At 36.8% G+C, this 11,531-nt stretch overlaps 1 protein-coding gene across 1 annotated transcript; it reads left to right on the plus strand.

Moving 5' to 3' along the window:
* Positions 1-10,481: 10,481 nt before the first annotated feature.
* LRRC3B (leucine rich repeat containing 3B) lies at positions 10,482-11,261 on the plus strand. Its single transcript, XM_053713017.1, has one exon. The coding sequence runs from the start codon at positions 10,482-10,484 to the stop codon at positions 11,259-11,261; it is 780 nt and encodes a 259-aa protein (XP_053568992.1).
* The last annotated feature ends 270 nt before the right edge of the window (positions 11,262-11,531 follow it).

Raw genomic sequence — 11,531 nt, forward strand, 5'->3', positions numbered from 1 at the left:
TAAGTCAAATTTAGGCACAGTATCAATGAGTAAATATAGGATAAATGAGGTAATGTGTATAGCCTCAGTGCTGCCCCTTTAAATTAATATAAAAAAATAGGAAAAGGAAATGGGAGAGTATAGAGGGGATATTAAGCACTCTTACACCTATTGTTTGTAATAAGCTGTAAAATTACAGCATGAAATATCTGCTAGCGAATAATAAATGTATATACTGGTATTAAAACCTATAATCTTTATTAAGGAATTTATTTAAAAATTAATGACTAAGGTGATAAACATCACCTATCATTACCCGCACAGAGATATTACCTAAAAGTACACCACAATTACTGCATGTTGCTATCATGTCACCCCCCTGTATTCCTGGCCGATATCAGGAACCGTCGGCTTCAGGTGTCAGGGGTAGCATGAGGCAACAGTTAATGCAGCAAAAATAATTATAAGTGGTATAAGTTGAGTAATAAAAGTAGTTTAAAAACAAGTTGAACTACACCAACATGTTTCAGCTGTTGCACAGCCTTTCTCAATGTGATTCAGAATTTCAAAATAGAATTACAGGAAAATGGAATACTATAAATAATGAAAGTATATTGCAAACTTCTTTTTTAAATGTGATTTATCATTTTACATTACCATCTCAGTGTTTAAAGGGACACTGAACCCAATTTTTTTATTTTGTGATTCAGATAGAGCATGACATTTTAAGCAACTTTCTAATTTACCCCTATTATCACATTTTCCACATTCTCTTGGTATCTTTAATTGAACTTCAAGAATGTAAGTTTAGATGCCGGCCCATTTTTGGTGAACACACTGAGGCCTATTTAACAAATGTCTGTCGGACCTGATCCAACAGTGCGGATCGGGTCCGACAGACATCTCTGAATGCGGAAAACAATACGCTCTCCGTATTCAGCATTGCACCAGCAGCTCACAAGAGCTGCTAGTGCAACGCCGCCCCCTGCAGACTCGCGGCCAATCGGCTGCCAGCAGGGAGGTGTCAATCAACCTGATCTGGTTGAATTGTGGCGATTCCTGTCCGCCTCATCAGAGCAGGGTTGTTCTTGCTGATTGGTGGATAAATTCATCCACCAATAAAAAAGTGCCGTTTAGAGTTTCTGAACTAATACAAAAGCTTAGATGCCTTCTTTTTCAGATAAAGATAGCAAGAGAATGAAGAAAAAATGATAATAGGAGTAAATTAGAAAGTTGCTTAAAGGGACACTGAACCCAAATTTTTTCTTTTGTGATTCAGATAGAGCATGCAATTTTAAGCAACTTTCTAATTTTCTCCTATTGTCAATTTTCTTCATTCTCTTGCTATCTTTATTTGAAAAAGAAGGCATCTTAGCTTTTTTCTTGGTTCAGATCCATGGACAGCACTTTTTTATTGGTGGATAAATTTAACCACCAATCAGCAAGGACAACCCAGGCATTTCAAATAAAGATACCAAGAGAATAAAGAAAATTTGATAATAGGAGTAAATTAGAAAGTTGCTTAAAATTTCATGCTCTGGGGCCTAATGGAGCTTGAGGGCCCATGTTTCTGGCTAGTCTTCAGACACCAGCAGGCGGACAGACATCGCCGGAATTCAACCCGATCGAGTATGATCGGGTTGATTGACACCCCCCTGCAGGGGGCGGCGTTGCACCAGCAGCTCACAAGAGCTGCTGGTGCAATGCTGAATACGGAGAGCGCATTGCTCTCCGCATTCAGCGATGTCTGTCGGACCTGACCGGCACTGTCGGACCAGGTCCGACAGACATTTGATAAAAAGGCCTCTCTATCTGAATCACGAAAGAACATTTTTGGGTTTATTGTTGGCTAGATTTAGAGTTTTGTCGGTAAGGACCCGCGTAGCTAACGCCGGCTTTTTTCTGGCCGCACCATAAAAATAACTCTGGTATTGAGAGTCCCCATAAAGGCTGCGTTAGGCTCCAAAAAAGGAGCGTAGAGCATATTTAACGCAGCTTCAACTCTCGATACCAGAGTTGCTTACGCAAGCGGCCAGCCTCAAAAACGTGCTCGTGCACGATTCCCCCATAGGAAACAATGGGGCTGTTTGAGCTGGAAAAAAACCTAACACCTGCAAAAAAGCCGCGTTCAGCTCCTAACGCAGCCCCATTGTTTGCTATGCGTAAACACTTCCTACGTCTGCACCTAACACTCTAACATGTACCCCGAGTCTAAACACCCCTAACCTTACACTTATTAACCCCTATTCTGCCGCCCCCGCTATCGCTGACCCCTAATCTACCGCTCCGTAAACCGCCGCTACTTACATTATCCCTATGTACCCCTAATCTGCTGCCCTAACATCGCCGACCCCTATATTATATTTATTAACCCCTAATCTGCCCCCCACAACGTCGCCTCCACCTGCCTACACTTATTAACCCCTAATCTGCCGAGCGGACCTGAGCGATACTATAATAAAGTTATTAACCCCTAATCCGCCTCACTAACCCTATAATAAATAGTATTAACCCCTAATCTGCCCTCCCTAACATCGCCGACACCTAACTTCAATTATTAACCCCTAATCTGCCGACCGGAGCTCACCGCTATTCTAATAAATGTATTAACCCCTAAAGCTAAGTCTAACCCTAACACCCCCCTAAGTTAAATATAATTTACATCTAACGAAATTAATTAACTCTTATTAAATAAATTATTCCTATTTAAAGCTAAATACTTACCTGTAAAATAAATCCTAATATAGCTACAATATAAATTATAATTACATTTTAGCTATTTTAGGATTAATATTAATTTTACAGGCAACTTTGTAATTATTTTAACCAGGTACAATAGCTATTAAATAGTTAAGAACTATTTAATAGTTACCTAGTTAAAATAATTACAAAATTACCTGTCAAATAAATCCTAACCTAAGTTACAATTAAACCTAACACTATACTATCATTAAATTAATTAAATAAAATACCTACAATTACCTACAATTAAACCTAACACTACACTATCAATAAATTAATTAAATACAATACCTACAATTACCTACAATTAAACCTAACACTACACTATCAATACATTAATTAAATACAAAACCTAAAAATAACTACAATGAAATAAACTAACTAAAGTACAAAAAATAAAAAAGAACTAAGTTACAAAAAATAAAAAAATATCTACAAACATAAGAAAAATATTACAACAATTTTAAACTAATTACACCTACTCTAAGCCCTCTAGTAAAACAACAAAGCCCCCCAAAATAAAAAATGCCCTACCCTATTCTAAATTACTAAAGTTAAAAGCTCTTTTACCTTACCAGCCCTGAACAGGGCCCTTTGAGGGGCATGCCCCAAGAAGTTCAGCTCTTTTGCCTGTAAAAAAAACATACAATACCCCCCCCCCCAACATTACAACCCACCACCCACATACCCCTAATCTAACCCAAACCCCCCTTAAATAAACCTAACACTAAGCCCCTGAAGATCTTCCTACCTTGTCTTCACCATACCAGGTTCACCGATCGGTCCTGAAGAGCTCCTCCGATGTCCTGATCCAAGCCCAAGCGGGGGGCTGAAGATGTCCATGATCCGGTAGAAGTCTTCATCCAAGCGGGGCAGAAGAGGTCTTCCATCCAATTGAAGTCTTCATCCAAGCGGGGCAGAAGAGGTCTTCCATCCGATTGAAGTCTTCATCCAGGCGGCATCTTCTATCGACATCCATCTGGAACGGAGCGGCAGCATCCTGAAGACCTCCGACGCAGAACATCCATCCTGGCCGACGACTGAACGACGAATGACGGTTCCTTTAAATGATGTCATCCAAGATGGCATCCCTCGAATTCCGATTGGCTGATAGGATTCTATCAGCCAATCGGAATTAAGGTAGGAATATTCTGATTGGCTGATGGAATCAGCCAATCAGAATCAAGTTCAATCCGATTGGCTGATCCAATCAGCCAATCAGATTGAGCTCGCATTCTATTGGCTGTTCCGATATTCCTACCTTAATTCCGATTGGCTGATAGAATCCTAATTTAGAATAGGGTAGGGCATTTTTTATTTTGGGGGGCTTTGTTGTTTTATTAGGGGGCTTAGAGTAGGTGTAATTAGTTTAAAATTGTTGTAATATTTTTCTTATGTTTGTAGATATTTTTTTATTTTTTGTAACTTAGTTCTTTTTTATTTTTTTTGTACTTTAGTTAGTTTATTTCATTGTAGTTATTTGTAGGTTTTGTATTTAATTAATGTATTGATAGTGTAGTGTTAGGTTTAATTGTAGGTAATTGTAGGTATTTTATTTAATTAATTTAATGATAGTATAGTGTTAGGTTTAATTGTAACTTAGGTTAGGATTTATTTGACAGGTAATTTTGTAATTATTTTAACTAGGTAACTATTAAATAGTTCTTAACTATTTAATAGCTATTGTACCTGGTTAAAATAATTACAAAGTTGCCTGTAAAATAAATATTAATCCTAAAATAGCTACAATGTAATTATAATTTATATTGTAGCTATATTAGGATTTATTTTACAGGTAAGTATTTAGCTTTAAATAGGAATAATTTATTTAATAAGAGTTAATTAATTTCGTTAGATGTAAATTATATTTAACTTAGGGGGGGTGTTAGTGTTAGGGTTAGACTTAGCTTTAGGGGTTAATACATTTATTAGAATAGCGGTGAGCTCCGGTCGGCAGATTAGGGGTTAATAATTGAAGTTAGGTGTCGGCGATGTTAGGGAGGGCAGATTAGGGGTTAATACTATTCATTATAGGGTTAGTGAGGCGGATTAGGGGTTAATAACTTTATTATAGTAGCGCTCAGGTCCGCTCGGCAGATTAGGGGTTAATAAGTGTAGGCAGGTGGAGGCGACGTTGTGGGGGGCAGATTAGGGGTTAATAAATATAATATAGGGGTCGGCGGTGTTAGGGGCAGCAGATTAGGGGTACATAAGGATAACGTAGGTGGCGGCGACGTTGTGGGGGGCAGGTTAGGGGTTACTAAATATAATATAGGGGTCGGCGGTGTTAGGGGCAGCAGATTAGGGGTACATAAGGATAAAGTAGTTGGCGGTCGGCAGATTAGGGGTTAAAAAATTTAATCGATTTTCGGCGATGTGGGGGGACCTCGGTTTAGGGGTACATAGGTAGTTTATGGGTGTTAGTGTACTTTAGAGTACAGTAGTTAAGAGCTTTATGAACCGGCGTTAGCCCAGAAAGCTCTTAACTACTGACTTTTTTCCTGCGGCTGGAGTTTTGTCGTTAGAGTTCTAACGCTCACTTCAGCCACGACTCTAAATACCGGAGTTAGAAAAATCCCATTGAAAAGATAGGATACGCAATTGACGTAAGGGGATCTGCGGTATGGAAAAGTCGCGGCTGAAAAGTGAGTGTTAGACCCTTTTTTGAGTGACTCCAAATACCAGAGTTAGCCTAAAACCAGCGTTAGGAGCCTCTAACGCTGTTTTTCACGGCTAACGCCAAACTCCAAATCTAGGCCTGTACTTTTAATGTCCTTTTAAATTCGAGAATTGGAGAAATGTCCTGCTGATGGCAGTTTACTCAACAATAGGTGTCTTGGAGTGAAGTGTTTTCTTCTTTACCACTCTATTCCTAGTTTTTGTTTATCTATAAAAATAGGGAAATATACCAAGTCATTCTTGCTTCACAAATTGGATGTCACTTAGGCCTTAAATTAGTACATCCTTATTACAGATATATTTTTTAATAAACAGGGTGCTTTCTTAAAGCTTCCTCTCCTTTTCTATACCTAGTACCTACTATTTTCTATTTAGTTTTGTGTGATTTTCTTTTGTTTAGCTTTTTGACAAATGCATGTGGACAGGGCCGGATTTGCCATTAGGCACAGTAGGCATGTGCCTACAGGCGCATTGCAGCAGGGGCGCCACAAGAGTCAGTGTATTTATTTATTTATTTATTTTTTTTTTTTTAAATACTGTATATATTTTTTTAAATTTTATTTCAGTAAAATAAATGTGCCGCTGCGCTGGCAAAACAATCTATTGATCCGGTGTGCTGGGGCCGGGTGGGAGGAACAGGGGCCTCATGTGACTTGAGTGACAGTCTACACTGCAAACTTCTGTCTCCCTCTTGGCTGCCGCTCCCGGGTCGCCCTGACACTCACTCATCACTTCCTAGTCCAATCACTCCCAGCTTCCTGTCTCATTGCACGCAGCCGCACGCGCGGGAATAGTGAGACAGGAGACTGTGAGAGAGGGAAGCAGCAGCTTGCTTGGGGACTCGGGAGGCCAGAGTCTGAGGGCGCCGCAGCAAGAAGTAGTTAGGTTAGGCGACTGGCAGCACTCACTACAGTCGGCAGGCAGCAGCAAGGCAGGATAGGACTAGCTAGCCTGGTTGGTCACTGCACAGACTGTCCAGTCCCACTCCACAGAGGTAGCTGAGCTTTCTTCTAGTGTGCTAATGGTATTGTTCATTGTAGCACAATTTACACAGCATTTCACATAATGAGTTAACTAGATAACAGGCTGGGTTTAGGTTAATAAGTTTAAACAAGAGGTAAGGCTTGCAGCATGAGATCAGGAAACTCTTTTTAACCAGTCCAGGCACACACACAGTCAGTGGAGGCAGAAATCTCTGTGACAACTTCAACGCAAGTAAGTGCACAAGTATATTATTGCTGTTGTTGTAGTGCAGATAGTGTACTGGCATTAGATCAGGGTAGCCATGAGATCATATACATTATGTACAGCTGCACTTCTCTTGGTCATTTAATACAATATGATTACTGCTCATTACATTGTGTTCTTCTTGTTACTGATGCAGTATGGGTCACTTTTTCAAGTGAGTTCCCAAAAAGGAAGACTGTGCAGAATAGACTGTAGATCTCTAATGTTGATCAATAGCATATCACAGGATTTGTTGTGTGATTTCTCATTTACCATGAAAGTGTTTAAATGTGTTTTGTAGATATTGCTCCAATAAAAAACATATTTTTTTAATGAATAATAAGAATTTTAGGAAATACAAAAGACAGCATATAGATCATACTGACAATTTCCATCCATTTTTGATAACGGTTTTCAATTGTATGGCCATTTGAGTTAAGTTAAAGGGACATAAACCCAAAATTATTCTTTCATGATTCAGATAGAGAATACAATTGAAAACAACTTTCCAATTTATTCTACTATTATCTAATGTGCTTCATTCTCTTGAGATCCTTTGTTGAAAAGCATATCTAGATAGCCTTAGTAGCTGCTGATTAGTGGCTGCACATATATGCCTCATGTGATTGGCTCAACCCTGTGCATTGCTATTTCTCCAGCAAAGAATATCTAAAGAATGAAGCAAATTAGATAAAATAAGTAAATGGGAATGTTGTTTAAAATTGTATTCTCTATCTGAATCTTGAAAGATTTTTTGGGGGTTTAATGTCCCTTTAAGTGTGTATTGATTATTGGTGTAGCTTCCATTACAACAAATATTGTATAATAGGTGTGTGTGTTAGTTTGTGTATCTCCATAAAAGGGCATGTGGTTTAAATTGTATTGCAATTTCTTTTTAATTTACTCTAAAAGATTGCTTTTGCTGCCTATTTTTTTGGACAAATTGATTTTAAAATTGAAAGTCAGCTTTATTAAAGTACTTGTTGAATCAGATAAGCTGATCTAATGTATTGGCTTTAATGATTTAAATCTAATATTTATTTTTAGTTGTCCTAAATAATAATTAAAAAAAATCCTCATTTTTTTCACTTTTTTTTTGGGGGGGGGGGGGGGCGCTTCAGATTTTTGTGCCTACAGGCACCTGAGATGTAAATCCGGCCCTGCATGTGGAGTAGTTTTGCAAAGCAGCAACACTAACAATGTTTTGCCATTTCTACACTTAATTTCATCACTTCTTCTTTAGTTCTACACACCCCCTTCTCTGTTCCAATTTCAAACATTTATATACAGCAACACTATCATCCCAATCTGGGAACTCTATCACTTCGACCCTCATTAATGTGTGTGTTTTTTTTACCCTACTAGGTCCTGGTTAATTACAAAGAAACCTAGGACTGTGAAAAGCTTGTTAATTCAGTCCAAATCCTTACCCTTTAATGCCCAGACTGTACTCAGTACAATCACACATCACCATTTGTTGAAAAACAAAAACTGCCACTGGCCTGAGTAGGGAAATGAAATTAGGAAATAATAGTATTGCTTTTCCAAGATATTATTTATGTTTACTATTTTGAATTATGCTTCAATAATGCGATGGATTATGTGATTTATGTTTATTTTGTTTTTTCTTCAACTCAAATAAACATATGAGTAAACTTTCCTTAGGCTAGACTGTATTCTACTGAGAATAGAACATTTATACACATTTAATACATTCTAGAGAATTGAATTTATTTATCATTCCTGATTGTGAAGCTCTGATGATATGATACATTTATTACATTACATGATAGCTTATTTTGCAGCTCTGATGTCATTTTATTATCATTTAATTAAAAATATATATTAACAAAACTTGAAATTTCACAGCTAAAATGGAATTGCTGTTGTAATTCACATCATGTATGTCTTTGAAGACTTATTTATTCTGAGGAAAGAAGGAGTCATATGCAGATCTCCAGGGTTCTATTTGCTATTTGGTTACCACTTTCACACTACTTTTTTACACACTTCCATTTGCAACTCACAGCACAGGTTCATCTCTGTTCAAGATAGATCCATTGTTTTTAGTTATGTGTTTGTGTGTGGGGGGATTTCTGGTATATTACACTATTTTTGCTCATTTTAAATTTCCCTAGAAAATTAAAGATTATTTTTTTTTTATTTTGAGATATAAAGAATAAGAAAATGAATTAGCTAACAGTAAAAAATAATGTTAATGGATCTCTTGATTGGCGCTTAACTTTATTTGGAGCTATACAAAAGCACACTGGTACACACGTTTTCCCATTATCAAAAGTGAAAAGATGAGGGGGAAATTAATTCATAAACACAGAAGGAAAGAATAGCTAACTATGTCTGACTTTCACTACACAGGCCCCAACCCTCAGAGTTATCTCAAAAGGTGCCTAGAGGGCATTTTTTGGGGTTTCACATTATAAGCTATTTCAATATATTGATAAATCCATTAAAACTCATTGATCACCTCTCAACCTATAGCTTTGTATAGTGACAATTTGACAACAGAATTTGAGTCCATTCAAAAAATATTTTTAACCAACTTTTCACATGACTTTATTTTACATAGTTGACTTCCAGGGGAACAAAATTGAAGCCCCACTCCCTCAGTCAGAATGTTGTGGTTGCTGGTGATGCGGGTGACCACCTTCATCTCAGAGAAGTATGTCACCCTTCTTTTGTAAGGGTAGAATCCTTCCTTTAAATTAGTGCTTTTCTAGTTTCTATGGCTCCATGGGCAGTGAGGAAGTGCCTCTGATTCTGGCCCCTTCCTGTTTGTGTGTGATATCATTATACACAATAACCTCCAGTCTTCAGTCTCCTATTAGAGGACTGTGTAGGTTCACATTATGTCACCTTTCTCACTGAAGAGGTTAGAAAGGAAATTATTATGAGCAACATATATATTTCCTGAAAGACTACTCAATGTTTTAATATACAAAAATCTTGTTTATCAGTCTAAAATTGTATGCATATTACCACGTAAATATATATAAAAAAACAAAGTAATTTAAGATTGTTGCACTGTTTATTTGCTAGGTGTAAAAGCTTTGAATGCCATATGGGTACAAAGCTGTGCTTTATAATTATTTTTCAGTGATGACAGTAATGTTATCCTTATCTTTTGCTTTGATTCCCAATATGCTTTAAAATGTTAAGACTGACACAATATTTCTACGTTTTTAAATGCACGATTTTTAATGATTTTTGTAAAAACATTTTTTAGCAGTCATTATATTTCTACACTGCTACGTGGCATTTTTCATATAGTCTTATGCTGATGTACTGTGTCTGTTTTAAAGAAAACAGGCTACATAATTTAAGCAAATCATGCAAACATTTTTTTCCAAAATATTTATGTTATTGTCTTTAAATTGTTCCTGTACTGATGGAAATATAAAGCAAATTAATGACCACTTATAATCATATTTTTATTTGTACAGCTACTTATTTTACATACATTATACTAGTTCTATTGTTTTGCATGAAATCTTTGACAGACCTTTGCACCCACATTGGCTACAAGTTATAAAATTGAAGGAAATCAACTGTAATATTTATTATTACATTTTTAGTTTGAAAAAAAAAAAATGTTTAGACTTTTTTTGTTTTGGATGTGCACTGATTAAAAAAATACACGTCCTACTAATTTTTGACTCATTCAAAATAAAAATTTTTGTTTTTATTTTAGATGGTTCCTGGGAACTAAAGACAATTAACATTCCGATAACAAGGATATTTTAAGAAAATGAAGTTGGGGCTTTTCATTGGAATACGTTTTATTACTTCCTTTAGGTAAATGAAGATTAGTCATGTTATTATGCTGACATATAAGCATGAATTTGGTAGACCTGTGGCTAACACGCTCCCTCTCCATGTGTCTGCTCTTACAAAGCTTTGTTCTAATGATACTGTGCTTTCATTCTGCCAGTATGTGTCCCAAAGGCTGCCTTTGTTCACATTCAGGAGGATTAAATGTCAGCTGCAGTAATGCAAATCTCAAGGAAATACCCAGAGACATCCCGCCTGAAACGGTTTTACTCTACCTAGACTCCAATCAAATCACATCTATCCCTAATGAAATTTTTAAAGATCTCCATCAACTGAAAGTTCTTAACTTATCCAAAAATAGCATTGAATTCATAGATGAACACTCCTTTAAGGGAGTAGCAGAAACTCTGCAGACTTTAGATCTATCGGACAACCAGATAAAGAGTGTTCATAAAAATGCTTTTAATAACTTAAAGGCGAGAGCACGGATTGCTAACAACCCCTGGCACTGTGACTGTACGTTACAGCAGGTTCTGAGAAGTATGGTGTCAAACCATGAGACTGCCAGCAATGTCATTTGTAAGACATCTGTACTTGATGGACATGCAGGACGAGCATTCTTGACTAATGCTAATGATGCAGACCTTTGTAATCTTCAAAAAAAGACTACGGATTATGCCATGTTAGTCACTATGTTTGGCTGGTTCACCATGGTGATATCTTATGTGGTATACTATGTACGTCAAAACCAGGAAGATGCACGGAGGCATCTAGAATACTTGAAATCCCTGCCAAGCAGGCAAAAAAAACCTGATGAAGCTGATGACATTAGCACTGTGGTATAGTATCCAAGGCACAAAAGACTGAGATTGAAGGATGATCATATTTGGGTGTGGTTAGAACAAAGTTTAGTTCTAATGTTTGTTGTAAACCTTTCTGCCTTTTTAAAATTTACAAATTTACAGTAGCTAAATTTTGCCACTATTTAGCAACAATATAAGATTTTTTTTTGTTTCAACGGTAAACAATTGTCTCTTTGATGGTATTAAACTCTAGTACAATAGTATGGTAAATAATACCTTAGAATGCATATCACTATTTAATAATAAAATATT

This window comes from Bombina bombina, chromosome 5 (genome assembly GCF_027579735.1).
Source record: "Bombina bombina isolate aBomBom1 chromosome 5, aBomBom1.pri, whole genome shotgun sequence".
Taxonomy (NCBI): domain Eukaryota; kingdom Metazoa; phylum Chordata; class Amphibia; order Anura; family Bombinatoridae; genus Bombina; species Bombina bombina.